We start from the raw sequence: 16,348 nt of genomic DNA on the forward strand, positions 1-16,348 counted from the left end.
GAACCTCCTCCCTTCCTTCAAAGTATTTTTCAATTCCTCATTTTAGTAAACGGGATCCACTTACGCCAGGGTAAATACGCCATGCACGATGAGATGTTCTTCGTCGCGACCTCGCCGATTATCTTATCACCTATACCTCTGCCAGCACTGGCCGCTCATACCAGACAGGCCAGCGACTAGGGCCAGGCTTGGGAAATATATGTTCACTCGGCTAACCGGGAATTCAGGTTGTTTTTTTTTTTCGAAAATGGTGCCAAAATAGTCGTTTAGTAATCGCGCTGCCATCTGTCGACAAACTGAAGAAATGATTTTGACGAGCCCTACTCGTTTTAAACTGGACACGCTGTGCGAGACAAAGCACGACGAGGTGGATTCGTCATGAACCAGAAATGTCAGGATGTTTATGTCCACGTACGCTAGGGGGTTAATGATGCAAAATGGGCCTTGTGATAACCAAACAAACGCAAGTGCAAGTTCGGATAGGTCGAACCACTGGCGAAAAAGATCTTCACACTATGCATGCAATTAATAGAGGATGCCTTTTGGATGAGGATGCTAGGCCGGAACCGTTACTCAAAACACGGGGGCATTTAGCGCAGACTCTTTCGTGATGTTGCCAGTTGCTGGCACTTACTGAACGCACTTTTTGCATGTTCAGAACTTTTTAATGCTGTTGGTAAAGGCTGAGTAGAACGATCCTAGCACAAAAACAGCAGAGAAAAGCGCATTGGCGCGTCTCCTTTGTTCATTGAGCGTGACAGTATGCTCTCTTTCACGGCAGGATCATTTACCGTAAGCCTTGCAAGGTTATTCGAAAAAAGATTTGCGCTCACTGAAATTTCGCTTCTTCAAGCTTAGTGTTCCGGAAGGTTTTACGTGGAAAGAATGTGTTGGGAGAATACGGTTCATTGGTGGATGCAATAGAGATGCGGGAAGTGATTAGCTTTTTGCTACGCTGGTTGCGCGTTCTTATGCGCGGTAGGGGTAAGAAGTCTAAGAACTAAATCATTCTGCCCCGTATCTTCTTGCAAAGAGGGGAGAAGGGCAGGATGAAAGAATCGAGCTAAGGCCACACATTAAATAAACGGTTTTTACCTCACAGGTTAATATTAACATATGCAGGTGCATTGATCACGATATCTTTTCCTTGTCCTTCGTCGTGAACAAGTCTACCTCGTATGCCAGACAGGCATTTCATCACTTTCAAAGCTGTGAAGCGTTTGGAGCTTTTCGCGCGCCTAGGTTTTTCACGTGACTTGTTTACTTATGTTCTCGATCTAAAAAACAGAAAGAGAACTATGAATATCTGCCAAGCTATTGCAGATCTCATTTAAACGCTTTCCAGTCCGACCTAACATATCGCCGGTTACGCCACGAACTAAAACTGAAGACGGTTTTCACGCGACAGCTTCAAGTCTTCCGTTCTGCCGAAAATCCGGCGCCTTCGGCTTTGTGAGCGAAAAATTACAGGAGAAGCATCCCAAGGGCACTTAAGTCACGTGACCTTGCGACATCATCACAACCTGCTTCTCGGATTGTGAACAAACTGTCGCCGTGGCAGGCGGCTGTTAAATTAATGCTTAGTCGAGTGAGGTTCCTCGGGAAGAGCAATGTGCCATCGCTTCAGACAACAACGACAACGACGACAACAACAACAACGACGACAACAACGACAACAACGACGACGACAACGACGACAACGACAACAACAACGACGACAACAACAACAACGACGACGACAACGACAACAACAACAACAACAACCTGGGTCTCACAAACCCCACCGGTGGCAGCACCTGCCATCGCAGGGCAGTGGCTCATCCCGTAACCGCAGCAACTATTGCGCAAGGAATGATATGATGACTCCGAGGGATCTATGACTGTAAAGTCGAGAATGACCCATTACGCATACATGGGCACTAACCTATTAACGGTATCACGTCGTACCCTTTAGGCGAAGCATAAGTACCCCCTCCAATTTTTTAAACACCTTCAGCGTTTTTCTGCGAGGGCTCAGCACGAGAAAGAAAATGACGTCGGGCTTCTCCGCCGATGAGAGCGCAAAATGTGCATCTCAATTCTTGTCCGATCCCCCTGTGAGGGCATGTGCCATTGTACGAGGATGACAACAGCAACGACAGCTGCGCAGGAAACGCAAACAAACGTCGCGTTCAGATTCATGCTCACTCAAACCCTCCAAGTGCGGGATGAGAGCCATGGCGACACATGGCGTGCATCTGTTACATAGGCGCAGTGCACATGTCGCTCATTAAAATGCAGGGCGATAACCTTTTTTTTTGCGCTTCGCAGCGATGACGTCACACGTAAATGGAACACGGCTCTGGTGTCAGAGCGTACTGACGCGTGACGCTGGGCATGAGCATCGCTTAAGCATAGATCAACCCGTTGGCTTAAGCATAGCACATGCGTACTTAATCTCAAGCCTGTGTATTGGCCAGGTAACGAAAACGCGGATCAAAAGATCTGAATCTCCAGCATTTCCCCGTTGCTGCAGCAATAATTACGTAGATATTAAAGAAAAAGCATTGACTGAAAAGTGATTTTTGAATTAGCCTAATTTCTCAGCACCTCAAAATGACGAAACTCTTCGCTCGTATTCTGATGCGTATACGAAGCACTCAGCGCTGTTTTCGAAACAGGACACTGACTTGTTAGAGATTAATTAGCGCATGCTGCATTGACTGATAGCACAAAGCTCGAGGTTAGTGTTTTGCTTTTTATAGCTTCCTCTACGAGCCACCTGTGAATTTTCTTTTGTATGATCGCTTTCCTATTGAAGATAATAATTCATTATGCATTTCAAAATATGCATATGCTGTTGATAGACTTGTATCGATGTACTTTGGTCGACGGACTTGTCAAGCTGCACTCGCGGTTATTATACTTGGCCCTCCCCAAATCAAGATCGGCAAATAAACTCAACTCAATCCATTTCAATATAAGTCCAAGTTTAATGTTAAAATAAAAAAGCTCTTAGTGACGTCACGTACTGTGCATGACAGTTGTCGTTTCCTCCGTGCTTCCCTGTTTTACGCATGATGCCTTTTTCATCATTCATCATAAAAGATTCCATTATCCTCTCGACATATACTGCACGACCGTCAGATATCTTTAGTGGTTTCACTTGCAGGAGTTACGTTTTGGAGTGAGTGCATGTGTGTAAGAGCGAGCGATTAGGAAGGAAATTGTCTGATCCATTAATGTGGCAGTGTGTTTGCATTGAAAATTGAAAGATATGAACTTTAGAACAGTATATATGGAACGTGGCACACGAGCCAATGCTGTCACAGGCGTGAGCGCTTAAGTGCGAATTTTGTACGCCAGGACGTCTCACCCCCGAATTTCCGCTACCCCGAACACGCTAGCGCCTTCATGTGCGATCCGGATTTCACCCTTTCAAAAATTTCTTCACAACACTCTATAGACTTGCAATTGACTTTTGTGAATAAAGTCAAACAAGTTACAGACAATCTGTAGATTTATGACGACACACTTTTAGTAGACTTTATCTAGAGACAGTGCATAGACTATGAATAGGCAATATTAAATATCCGTAGGAAGGCAACAGAGTGTATAAGGAATTTATAAAGTCTATAGACCATTTTCTAACCCATAGTGCCTCACGCATTCTTACGATTCTTACGCATAGTGCCCGTGATGAATACCCATGTATGCTATCTGCATTATTCCAAAGACTTCATATTTTGAACCTTATACGACACCCTCTACAGACTCTGACCAGGACGTATAGTAAATAAACAAGCTACTAAGAGTTACATCCTTGCTGGAAATATCCTACAGCGCTCGCGTTGCAGAAGTCCTGCGGTCAGCGAGTTTGCTGCTATGTCACGCAGAGGAGTACAAGTAATACTCTTTGCACTCCAATACTCCGAAGCGATGAGGAGGAAATTTCTACCCATGTCATCAACTTGGAGTGCAGATTACCCTTAACCAGCCGCACTGTGCACTCTAAAAACAAATAAGCCTATATGGAAGGAAAAAGAGAGTGTGTCCTCTACACTCTAAACAAAAGGAGTAAAAAAGGGAGTAAAACTGTCTTCTAGCTCACTCCCTTTTATAAAAGGGTGTGCGCTAGAGGACAGTTTTATTCCCTTCTTACTCCCATATAGGTGTATTTGTGTTTAGAGTGTAGCGCGCACCCTCTTGTATTAGGGGACAACTAACTTCCTTTTGCTCCTTTCTGTTTAGAGTGTAGATAACGCATTTCAAACCCGCTGGTGAACGAACTATTGAAAAAAAGGCCGCACATATTTAAATTCATCCCCCGTGGAGTATTTAAACTCGGAGTTTTCCAGGTAAAGCGAGGCCCACACACATCGGAGTTCTTCGCGCACGACTGAGCCCCATACGTGCACGGAGCCGTCAAACCAAAACTTTAATACAGTCCGTATCGAACCCGTGACCTTTATCCTGCCTGAACAGTTGAGTCAACAATCCCACAACACCGATCGAGGTACGTCTACGTCTTTAAATAACAGACGCGCGAATCCAGATATTGGAATAAACTATAAAAAAACCTCCCCCGGTGAATTCTCTGTTGACAACTGTAGGCCCGAGCGGAACGAGTCGTCGGCAGCTGCATGCTGCGTCCCGCGAGAACCCCGTTGGATGCAGCGCTTCTCGTCGGCAACGCCGATCACGAGAACAATGTGAACGACACTCCTGAGAAGCTCGCTGTCACGTGTAAGCCGCCTGTCGGCAAATACGGCTCCGCACCTGATATCGGCGGCATACATGTGAAACGAGAAGACGACTGCGCTCGAATGTGGAGGGCGCAGCTGCGAGTGACGGTGTGGGTGTTCGAATTGCGGGCGCCTTCTTCTACACGCCGCCATCGAAGGTGGCGCCCTCGTCGGCGTCGACCCGGTTTCGTCTTTCGGAGGCACCGCGCGGTTTCTCTTGAGTCACGGAACAGCCGGTGTGGTTTGTTCCGTGACGCAATAGCCGCTATGCTCGTTAGGAACGAGCGAAGCGCTCAATGTGGCAGGTTGGTAGATCTCTTTCTTCCCCCCTCCTCCCTATCCGGCGCTCTTCTTACGGCTCCATACAAGCGTCAGGTGTCTATGACGGGTAATACACAATCTTCCTTTTCTCGGTCCGGGAGTACGATTACTTCTGGTGATACCCTGGTGTGGACGAGCCGGTTATTCATCTCGAAGGTTTGAGCCGCGCTACTCTGAATATGAAGGTGGCGAAGAAATATAGACACGGTAGAATAACCGCCGACGACCGGCTGTTTTTAAAGCGGCAGCGTTAAGGAGCTCGTGCTCCAGAAAGTCCGGCGTCGGTGTCGTTGGTCGTGAGCGAAAAATCCCCCCCCCCAAAAATCCCCATAGCAGCAACCTAGGAGGCAGGCGGGCCACCTGGCTCACGTAACCTTGTGGCGTCATCGCAACCTGCCCACCGGATTGTGAGCAAACTGTAAACCGTGGCAGGTGGCAGTTTTTTTCTTTATTGCCTGGCTTTGGCCCATAACATTTACACAAAAAGCACTCAACAAAAAACACACAAAACGCTATGTACATACTGTCGTATGTACATTCAATTAAGTTCAATTAAGGATTGGTCGCGAGAAGTTGCTCGGGAAGAGCAGCCTGGGTCGCATAAGACCCACAGGCGGCAGCACCTGCCATTCCAGGGCAGTGGAGCATACATTAACCGCTGCGCCACTGCGCCAGGAGTGGTATGAGGACTGCCAGAGATCTATGAATGTTAAACAGAGAATGAGCAATTTTTCATATATTGGCATTAACCCATCAAAGCTACGGATCATAATCATAAGGCGTAGCTTAGCTGTCCCCTCGTGTTTTAGTGAAGCAAGCAGGCTGCAGGTTTAAACAAGGCAGGAACATCACATAAGAAGTCGCGAAAACTCAAAACAAGATGGCGCAGCAAGCAGCAACACGAACACTCGTGCGATGGATCTCAAGGAACCACGGGAAAAACATGCCCACAAACTACATTATCAATCACGCAAGGAGCCGCCGGCCATACCCCGGCCATGCACCGGCCATACCCATTTCCTCTTATCCATTTCAACTAGGACATAACTCGTATTCAGGATATAAATCAAGTAGGATGACTCATATTTCAACAAAGGACTAAGCCGGGCTAGTTGGTACATTCTTTGCATGGAAACAGCGCAGCAGACGGGACCAAGAAAGGAAGACACACACACGGGCGCTATCAACTGAAAGAAATTTATAGCAGCAACGTTAATATATAAAACTTATACTTATGTTAAAAGCATGGAACCTTAAATCTAGGTGACAAGGTTCTTCTAATCAGCCATCGAGAAATCTGATTTTTTTTCTTTTCAAGTTAACAGAAGGGGTGCTGACGCACTTCTCCCTTCGTTGATGCATACGCCTCAAAACTCATTCTGGCAAGTCATTGTGATTCCTTATCAGGCAGGTGCCTACATGGATGAGAGACAGAAATGGCGCCGTGTTAAGTGGGATGCCTGCTTACTTAGTCAAGCGCATGTAGGACAATGGGACGAAAGGTTCCAGAAGACAATGAGGTCACTTTTTTTGTGCGCGCGCTGCTGATAGCGTCATGGCGCGGTTGAACGCAAAATGAAAAGTAGATATATGTGGCGTCAGCCGAACAGCGTTTCCATCCATTTTTATTATCTGCAGAGCCGACCGCGAGTTCTTCCACGTGTGTGCAATGTATGCTCCTGAGAACAATGCAAGATGTGTGCCTGATGGAAAAGTCCTCGAGTTTCTGGAGTAATTATATTACATAAGTGGCCTACTCGCTGCACTTTGTAGGAGGTGGGTCTACAAGATGGAGAGAGAGAAAAGAGAGAGAAAAGACTGTTACGCGTTCCAGGCTCGGGTCGCAGGTTTGAGATGGGCGGGTTGATTACATGCTGACTAAGCACCGTGCACGTAGCGATGGGCCAGACGCTTTTCTTTCAAGCTAGTATTTTTCTATCTGCAAGAGAACCACCTCGGAGTTAATTGTTTCGTCCTGACAGGATGCAATCAAGAGAGATTTTGTGCTTCTCGCCAACGTGACGTCAGTGAAGACAGGTGTCCTTGCGGGGTTCGTCGGTTGTCCGTGACAATCATGCAAAGGGGGACGGGGCGAAGGTACTAATTAAAGATAACTGTAAGAATTAATGACGATTAAACTGCAGCGGATGCGGTGGCCGAGAGGATTCCGAGCGAAGGAAATCTTAACAGGAGGCGGAAAAGGGTTAGATGAGAGTATGAGATTGACCACCGTCGCAGCTCACAGGACAGAGGCTACAGGGGATCAGTAAGAACGGCCTTTTGTCCTTCACGGTAAGTTACAGGGCTGATACTGATGATGATAATGATCATCACGAATTTAGTGACGCTCACACGGAAACCACACGCGCACACGCACCCTCATAGGATTGTTCATGATGAGCATGCGTCAGATGTCCCTGAGGAATCTCAAAAGGGCCTTCCTTACCGGACTGTCCAAGAGCATTATTCAAGCCAAAGATAGAATTTCGGTGTATCTTTAGCTTAGTCCTCAGTATTCCGCGCGAACACATAAAACGGCTACGGTGTACGTAAAATGTTAAATGTCTCAAACTAATCGCATCTGTATGTGCAGAGAACCCTGGCGTTTAGGGTTTTCCTGATTTTACGGTCATGAAGAGATGCCCTGATACGATAGCTTGCCACTAAGCATTTTTTGCATATACCAGAGTCCCTTGCTTCCCTCCTTTGAGAGAAGGGTCGCCTCTTCAGTGGGACAGGCTTAATCAAATATCGGGCAGAGTAGTTTCTTTATAACGCGGGTTGATTTTCGCAACTTCAACCATTTTCTTCATTTCAAAACATACACAGGCGATCATACGATGTGATGCAACAAATCTGCGCTAGCAGTATTGGTTGTACAATTTGTTGCGATGATCGTCTACCCGTTGCTTCTCTGAATTGTATTTCGCCGTCGCTTTTTGCTCGAGTGTTGCGGGGTTCCTCGTGGGTGGAGTCGTTTTGAGGGTGGCAGCGAGAGGATGGGTGGTGGGTAGGTTTTTCACGAGAGTGGACATGGGTTGATTGATGGTGGGGAAGCTTCTGGAGGGTCAAAATGTGTTGTTTGGTGTTGGATAGAGGATTTTGTAGGGCAAAGGTGGGTGGGTACTTGACGCAAGTCTCCTGCAATGTGGCGGCGACATCACGCAAAAGATGACAGATTTTGATGAAGGAGCTAGCCTAGTAATAATAACGCATTAAAAAAAGCAAATTATATAAACTCACCTGCAGAGCGGGTTAACAGAAACAGCTTTAAGGTTTATGCCCGCTCTCTAGCATTTGGTGTAACTTGTGGCATTCAATCGAAAAAAAAAACAACAACGTTTACATCCAATAATTTGATGGTTGGGCAGCTACTTCGCGTATTTGATAATATAACAACAGGTTGGGGTGTACCGAGAGACTTCGCGCCAAATTTCAACCTTGCGATGCGCACAGGACAAGTCACCTTAGAATACTACGAGTGGACACAGTGGGTGTGATTATGTGTTTCCTTGCTTGTTTCTTTATGTATCCGTAAAGGTCCTCGCTGAGTATTTCGCAGAGTGAACAAGCCACAAGATAGCAAATTGTTGCACACATCATGTGTACACAATTACTTCACCTCAGACAGGAAAAGCTTATATTTAGGCATCACTTTTGATATTGCCGGTGCTGGCCAATGGGGCAGAAACGTGGCGGGCTAACAAAAATGATTCAACTTGAAATTGAGAACAACACAGCGAGCCATGGAAAGGAAAATGATAGGTGTAACGTTAAGAGACCGGAAGCGGGCAGAGTGGGTGAGGGAACAAACGCGGGTTAATGACGTCCTGGTCGAAATCAAGAGTAAGAAATGGGCTTGGGCAGGGCATGTGATGCGAAGGCAAGACAACCGCTGGTCCTTAAGGGTAACGGAGTGGATTCCAAGAGAAAGTAAGCGTAGCAGTGGGCGGCAGAAGGTTAGGTGGGCGGATGAGATTAAGAAGTTTGCGGGCAAAGGGTGGACGCAGCTGGCAAAGGACACGGTTAATTGGAGATACATGGGAGGTCTGGACCTTGCAGTCGGCGTAGTCAGGCTGATAATGCTGATGAATGCAACTCCATGTAACCGTAGAAACTAAAGTAGTTGAAAGTAAAACCCCTCCTGAAACCGGCCAGTGATAGCGTGACCTGTATTTCGTTCTTTTGTTTGCTATTTTGTAGCTTAAAAAGCTTCGTTTTCGTTTAGTGGTCTCTTTGTGATGGCCGCCTAAATTTTTGCACTCGGAGCCTGGAAATGTGCACGTAGGTAACAATAAATGCTACAGCGCTTAAATTGTGCAAATAAGCCCTAGTCATTTATGTTTTACGACGATTGAAAAGGTTCCGCGGAATTCGTATAAAGTCGAGCCCACTTTTAATTTATGTAACGAACCTGACGGTCGCGCAGTCTCCGTTCGTTGTATCCGAGGTTCGTAGCAAGTGGACTTTCCGTTTTAGAGTATGGAATAAGAAGTGCGAAAAACTTGGCGTTCATTTCTTAAGCGGAAAAACCAGTGTCGCCGACGTCGCCATAGTCTAAGGCTGCCGCAGCTCCGTCGCGTCGTTCGTGGCGAAAATTGCCAGGAGCACCTGCGGCGGAAGCCTTGCGTATAGCTTCTCCGTCAACGCGCTGAATCGGCACCCCCTCTCCCCGCGTGCGGCTGCCCATAGCGGCTGCCTATATAGCGGCTGCCGACAGCAGCTGACGATAGCAGCTGACGATAAGCGGCTGACGGTAAGCTGCGGCAGCAGGATAACGCTATCGCGTTCTACTCTTAAAGGGGAAGCTTAAGTGTCCTCCAAGTTTTTCTACTTTTTCTTTTGCTTTCCAGTCAAATCAATTTCAGGTAAAAAACGGTTGCACTACTAAATTTCGAGCAACACCAAACATTAAAAATAAACATAGAAACATTCCTTTAAGCGTTCCTCGGTTTCAGGGACCACAGGTTTACGTACTTCGCATGCGCGAGTCATCGGAAGCTCCTCGATTCCGTATCTTTGTCCTGTGGTCGTTCGCGTAGCGCTATTTTTAGTTTAAGGCACAAACGCAAGAATTGTTTTTAGTTTATACGCAAGCAACTGTACGGCTGCTACTAGTGTGCTAATAAAATTTTATATTATCAGCGTTGATACAGGTTTAAAGGCCGAATAGGTGTAAGATGCATTCGTGAGAACGGGAGCGTTTAAAGCGGATGAAATAGCCATGCATGTTCGGCGCTATAGAGTGTCATTATTTTATATACAGTCGAGCCCACGTATAACGGCCACTTTATAACGATCGCGCGCTTATTAGGAATGATGGCGGTGCTACCGTCAAAATATATATTAGGGCAATTTCATAGAGCCTCAGTATAACGAACAACCGTGATGATGTAACTCGGTTACAAAGAACAGGGAGCCGCAGGAAACTCGGCCTCGCAGTAAAAAAAGAAAAAGAAAAAAACTCGCGTTTCCTGTAAGCGCCCAGATTTGAGAGCGTCTCCGAGCGGTGTGACGCCAGCTCCCGCAAAGAATGTGAGTACCACGCATGGGGACCCAAAGTGCCTGTAGAAAAGGCGAGACAGCATTGTCCTTTGCTGCGCTGCATGCGCGAAGGTCACGAGGCCATGTCAGGCGCCACATAGACGCCTCTTGCCTCGGGAACCTCAGCAGATGTAATCCCAAAAAATAACTTTTTTTTCTGCTGAAATAAAAATTTCAATAAAACTTTCAACCCTGTCGGCAAAAAAGGCACAGTTTAACCAACTGCTGACGTCAAAAACGCATGCCTTCAGAGGCGACGCGTAAGCTGGTGGCGACGCCTAAGCGGACGTTGTCCTGGGTCATCGGGAAGTCTCGCAAGCTGATATGCTTTGGTAGCTATGTCTTCGGACACCATTGTAGGCCGAACACAAAGGCCTCGATAACATGTGACCTTTTTGCTGTTGCTCGACGACCGTGCAACCAGATAGAAGTGAGGTATCACGCACGATATGCTCACAGAGGGGCTTGTTGAGTTCGACCATGACGTAACAAAAACAAATACGAGCTCCTACTGATGCCTGACAACTTTGCGACGCATCACGTGTGTTGCCTCCTCTGATTGTGGTGGCAATGCTGTTATCGCCACCAATTGTCAACTGTAGATAGGACAACCGTTAGTGAGCGTCATTCACGCTCTCATGATGTCCTATCATCGGTGCACGATCCAAGGCATGCCAAGAGCAATTCACTCACCAAAGGGAAACTTTCTGCATTGGATTTCTTTGTTCACCACTGTGGAAACGATTAGGGCCGTTCGGATAGGACTGACTACATCTGGAGTTCATCTCTAGATCTTTGGAGCGCATCTGGAGTTGCTCGCGCAAAACACGATTGAAAGTCCGCGTAATTAGGCACATGCGGGTCAGTAGCAACGCTTTGTTGATGTACAAATGGTCGGACATGATTCTGCCTGAAATCACTGAAATGACCTTTAAGGCGATAGCGTTCGACGTCCCGTTACGCAGGAAATCCGGCGTCGGCGTTGTGAGCGAAATATCACGAGCCTGACTCTGCACACTAAACAAATTCTCACCCTTAAGGGTGTAAATCAGGTGTAACAGTAATAGTTAACTTTTTAACTATTACTGTTAGACTCATTAATTATTGAGAGGCGTGTAGCCCACCGTAAATAATATCTATGGTTACTCTCTGCGCTGTGGTCCAACAAATTTTCGCAATTTCGACGAGCTACGTGCAATGGAAAGGTTGCTTTACCTGCAAGCTGCTCGAAAGCGCACGTAATTTGGCGCGATGTAGCCCAAATTTGTTGGGCCACAGCGCCGAGAGTTACCACGTTATAGAAATTCTAAGAACTCATATGGATATTAATTGCGGTTGGCTACACTCCTCTCAGCACATAAAGAGCCTAACGGTAATAGTGAAAAAATTAACTATTCGCTATTAGTAAACCAGCCTGCTAGATAGCGCGTCTTAGCTCTGATGTACTACACCGCTAACAATGCAATGCTGAAAAAGCGGAAAACACAGAAAAAAGGAAAACGTGCTCGGCGTCGAAACGTGGGAGCGTCTAACATTTCGCGAATTACGGCACCACTTTACACCAAAAACAGCGCGGAAACGCGGGCGAGAAAAAGGGCAAACATTAACGCTGGCTAATATACAGGTTACAGGGTCAATGCTCGCGCTTGTTTCTTTGCTTGTCGGCGTCCTGACGGTGTTTTTACTTCGCGTGTGCACACGGCCGGGAGAAACGCGCGTTGTACACTCTAAACACAAATACACCTATATGGGAGTAAAACTGTCCTCTAGCGTACACCCTTTTATAAAAGGATGTGCGCTTTAGGACAGTTTTACTCCTTTTGTTTAGAGTGTAAAACAACCAAGGCTCAGAGATTAGGGCACTCCGCTTCTGAGCCATAGGACGCGGGTCCAATACCAGCCACAGCGGCCGCTTTTCGATGTAGGCGAAATGCAAGAGTCCCGTGTACTGTGCTATGTCAGTGCACGTTAAAGAGCCTCACGGGGTCGAAATTAACGCGGAAGCCTTCACTGCCTCCACCACTACGGCGCCTCTTTCTCATTTAGTGCGAAAGCACTCCTTACCGGGTTCAAACCCAAACAGGAACCTTTAGCGAAGCCTCGGAGTAATTCGGGCAAACACGGCTTAGTTCGGAAGATCGTAGCGCCAGCTGTAGCCAGTGGGAGGAGGGCGTCGAGCCAGCTGCACTCTAAACAAAATGAGTAAAAAGGGAGTAAAACTGGCCTCCCGCGCACACCCCTTTATAAAAGGGTGTGCGGTGGAGGACAGTTTACTCCCTTTTTTACTCCCATATATGTGTATGTGTTTAGAGTGTGGCGCCGAGTGGAGAGAGGGGTGTGGAGAGGGTGGGCGAGAAACTCGGTTTTATGCACATTCAGATCCCGGAAAGAAGAGGCGAAGAATGAACACACCCTTTCGCACGTCTACTCGGTTTAACTACGTTGAAACGTTTCTTTTTTCACGGTCTCTTCCTTTCATTTCCTCCTTCCTTTCTTCCCTCATGGCGTGGTTGAGGTGTCCACCAAGAAGTGAGACAGTGAACTTTCTTTCTCTTAAAATTATTTTTCTCTTTCAATGTATTGTTCGCAGTCCTTCCGCGGGGGCATGTACCGGAGTACGGCCGACGGCTCGACCATGTCGACGACCAACCTGGCCGAGGACGCGGCGCCTCCGGCGATCCAGCACCAGACGGCGCTGCCCTCACTGCCCACGCAGGGCTCCAAGGAGCTCGACGCCGCCGAGGAGGACACCGAGTCCGCGGGCGGCGTGGTGCCGCACCGCGGAGGTGCGTGCCGAACGTTCCTGCGCCACAACCGGCTCACCGTGGCCACCATAGCTGCGGTGGTGGCCGGCATCGTATTGGGTGTCGTCCTCAGGCCACTCGGTAGGTGCAGCCTGTGAGTGGCGAAAACACGCCATTCGCGAAGCAACTCGCCGAAGAGAATGCTGGTTTAGCTCGTGCCCAATCCGCCCCCCTTTTCACAACATGCGGCGCCCTCTACTGATTGAAAGCAAGCGCAGATGGGAGACGCAAGCGCGATCTGGTCTGGTTCCACGAGGTTCCAGCTGTGCATGCGGAGTGGCAAGTGTATGTGTGTGCTTGACAGCTGCCGCCACCTGTCGCATGCGCCTGGCACTAACATAAACTGCGCATGCGCAGTAGGAGCTGACGTTTTTTTTTTTTCATTACTGGTGCTGGAGGAGAAGAGGCGCGCATGCGCAGAGCGGCCTTGTGAAAAAGTCACATTGGCCACTAGCAGCGAACAGCGCATTACTCAACGGGGCTCTGTAAAATTTTTAATGTTGAGAAAACTAGAGTCCCTAGAGATTCTGCGAGAGTGTGGTGATTATCATGCCCGTTTCTTCCTCCTCGCCGCTAAACTTCACTCGTAAAATCTTCCCGCGCTCACATAAACTATTTCCGACGGCCGTAGAAGATCGATGGGATGCAAGCAAAATCCGTGGATGGATAGATGGATGGATGGATGGATGGATGGATGGATGGATGGATGGATGGATGGATGGATGGATGGATGGATGGATGGATGGATGGATGGATGGATGGATGGATGGATGGATGGATGGATGAATGAATGAATGAATGGATCGATCGAGCGATCGTCCCGTCTGAAACGGGTTAATGGCAGTTGCCACCATGCTCAGCTTTTTTTGTCCCCTTTGTTTTTGATTAACTGCGTTTTAGGTTTTTAAAATTCGCCATTTTCTTTAAACACGTCTTCGTACACTTTTAACCTTATGTCACCTCTCTGCTTTTGAGCAACCAACCTTCCAATCGCTTCTTGCTAATTTCCGCCCGGCTGGTAGTGGCAGCCGTGCGAACTAAAAGCGTTTGTCCAGATTTCCGGGGCTAGTGCCTGTCTTGTACGCAGCGAACAGACAGACGCTGCTGGGAACAGTAAGAGACGTGATAATGATTATTATTACTATTTAAACGGCGGAGGGTGAGCTTAGCCATCAGCGCCATGTCTAATGTCTCTGATCTTCACAAGATAGGATCGAAGGCCCAACTTCCCAAGCATTTCGCGCCAGATAAAACCATTGGAAAACCAGTTGGTACCGAGCAGGACTTGGGATCGGACACCCCACCTCCTGCATACAATAAAAAAAAAAGGAAAGTGAAAGAAAGGAGAAAGCTATAACCTCGCCCATACAGCCTAGATAAAATTAATATCGATCAAAGCGACTATGCAGACTTAATTCAGTTCCTATGACTATATATGCACGTGCTCGTGTGTGGGCGGGTGAAGTGAGTGACGATGAAGTGTTTAATGAAGCCAACCGTAACTGTCTATGCTAAACTGTTAAACACCTGAACAGTCGGGCAACGTGGGCGTAAATGGAGGGAACTGTGGAAGACAGAAAGAAGGTAGATGGAGGAAAGGCAAGGGAGGTTAGCCACAAGGGTGTTCCGGTTGGTGACCCTGCACGGGGAAAGGGGAAGTGGGGCGTGAAAGAGAAAGAGAGAAATGCGGTCTGGAGCAAACACAGCTCTTCATCGATTAGGGCTTCCTCTTTCTATTCCGGTTCTTTTGTTCTTTGGGGCAAGCACCGGGAGATACGCCCTAAAACCAGTGTGCGATTACCTGCACAATTCCATCATTGCGTCTGGGAGACTGCTTTGTTAATTATAATTCACTATTGTTTTCAAGCACAAAATTCAACTTCGACTACCTTAAGTGAGTCATTGTTTCACAATTATTTGACTGTACAAGGCACCCTGGCCAATCCCCCCTCTGTGGGTATATGCCACTCCAACAGAGGACAACAACAACAACTAAGCAGAGATATACACGCTGGAAGTCACAGGCCGCCGCAGTAAAGGCAGAGAGGAATGGGTTTCTGAAGTGAATCGGTTTGGGCATGTTGGTAGTTCATCGTTTTACGGAAAACGGGGATGGAGGAAGGGACGCGGGCAGCTGGAAAGCCAGAGGGCCCCATTTGCGAGATACGTCAGGGCCACGACGCGGCATGGAACTTGCGCGCGTGGGTGACCCGGACTACGTGTGTTACTGTACGTGGTGTTGCAACAGACCGGAAAGCCTGTGCACTGCAGAGACTCCTCTGCGCTACCTTGTCTGTAGCAAATGAACCACAGAATATGAATGTGCATGCAGAGCCCGTCTGGCGTCGGAGATGGGGCGGCTGCAATGTACTGTATGCTGGTTGACATACCTTTGGCGGTGTTTACATTAGATGACATTCTTCGCGTTTTAGTTATTTGTGATGCCGTTGACATGGAAACGTGCGCTAGTGTTGCGCGGTGAATAGGGATGAAGAGCAGAAAAGAGATAGCAATGAAATAGATGAAGTAAAATATTGACAGGGACGCATAATTCTGTTAACATGTTGGCAATGCGATAGTATTGGCAACTGCTGATGTCTTTACCGGAAACGACGTCCCTTTCCTCCAGGCAATGGGAATGTCCCGTCTGGTGACGTCACTTTACTCCAGCCAATGGGTGAATTTTATGACCAATGCGGGATTTTGGCACGGCATCTAAAGCTGCCGCATTAAAACGAAGTTTGCCGGAGACAAAGACGAAGGCTAAGCTATGCTGCGCAGTCAATAGAGACAGCGCAGGCAGAGGATTGTAACCCAAAGCTGATGGAAAACCATTTATTTTGTATATAATAAAACGTTGTTCAATCAATCAATCAATCAATCAATCAATCAATCAAGACACTCAGTCAGCCATGGCAGTCAATGAAGTCAGTCAGTCAACCAGTCAATAAAGGC

The 16,348-nt window shown here is 47.5% G+C and overlaps 1 protein-coding gene across 4 annotated transcripts in view; it reads left to right on the top strand.

Moving 5' to 3' along the window:
* LOC144109466 (excitatory amino acid transporter 3-like) overlaps window positions 1–16,348 on the top strand; it is an 81,917-nt gene that overhangs the window by 45,674 nt on the left and 19,895 nt on the right. For all 4 annotated transcript variants that reach the window (XM_077642281.1, XM_077642277.1, XM_077642279.1 and 1 more), the window contains one exon: window positions 13,180–13,474. In XM_077642281.1, the coding sequence (XP_077498407.1) occupies window positions 13,195–13,474 (280 nt within the window). In that variant the 5' untranslated portion in view covers window positions 13,180–13,194. The remainder of the gene's footprint in view (window positions 1–13,179; window positions 13,475–16,348) is intronic.

The sequence above is a fragment of the Amblyomma americanum genome, chromosome 11 (assembly GCF_052857255.1).
Source record: "Amblyomma americanum isolate KBUSLIRL-KWMA chromosome 11, ASM5285725v1, whole genome shotgun sequence".
Lineage (NCBI taxonomy): Eukaryota > Metazoa > Arthropoda > Arachnida > Ixodida > Ixodidae > Amblyomma > Amblyomma americanum.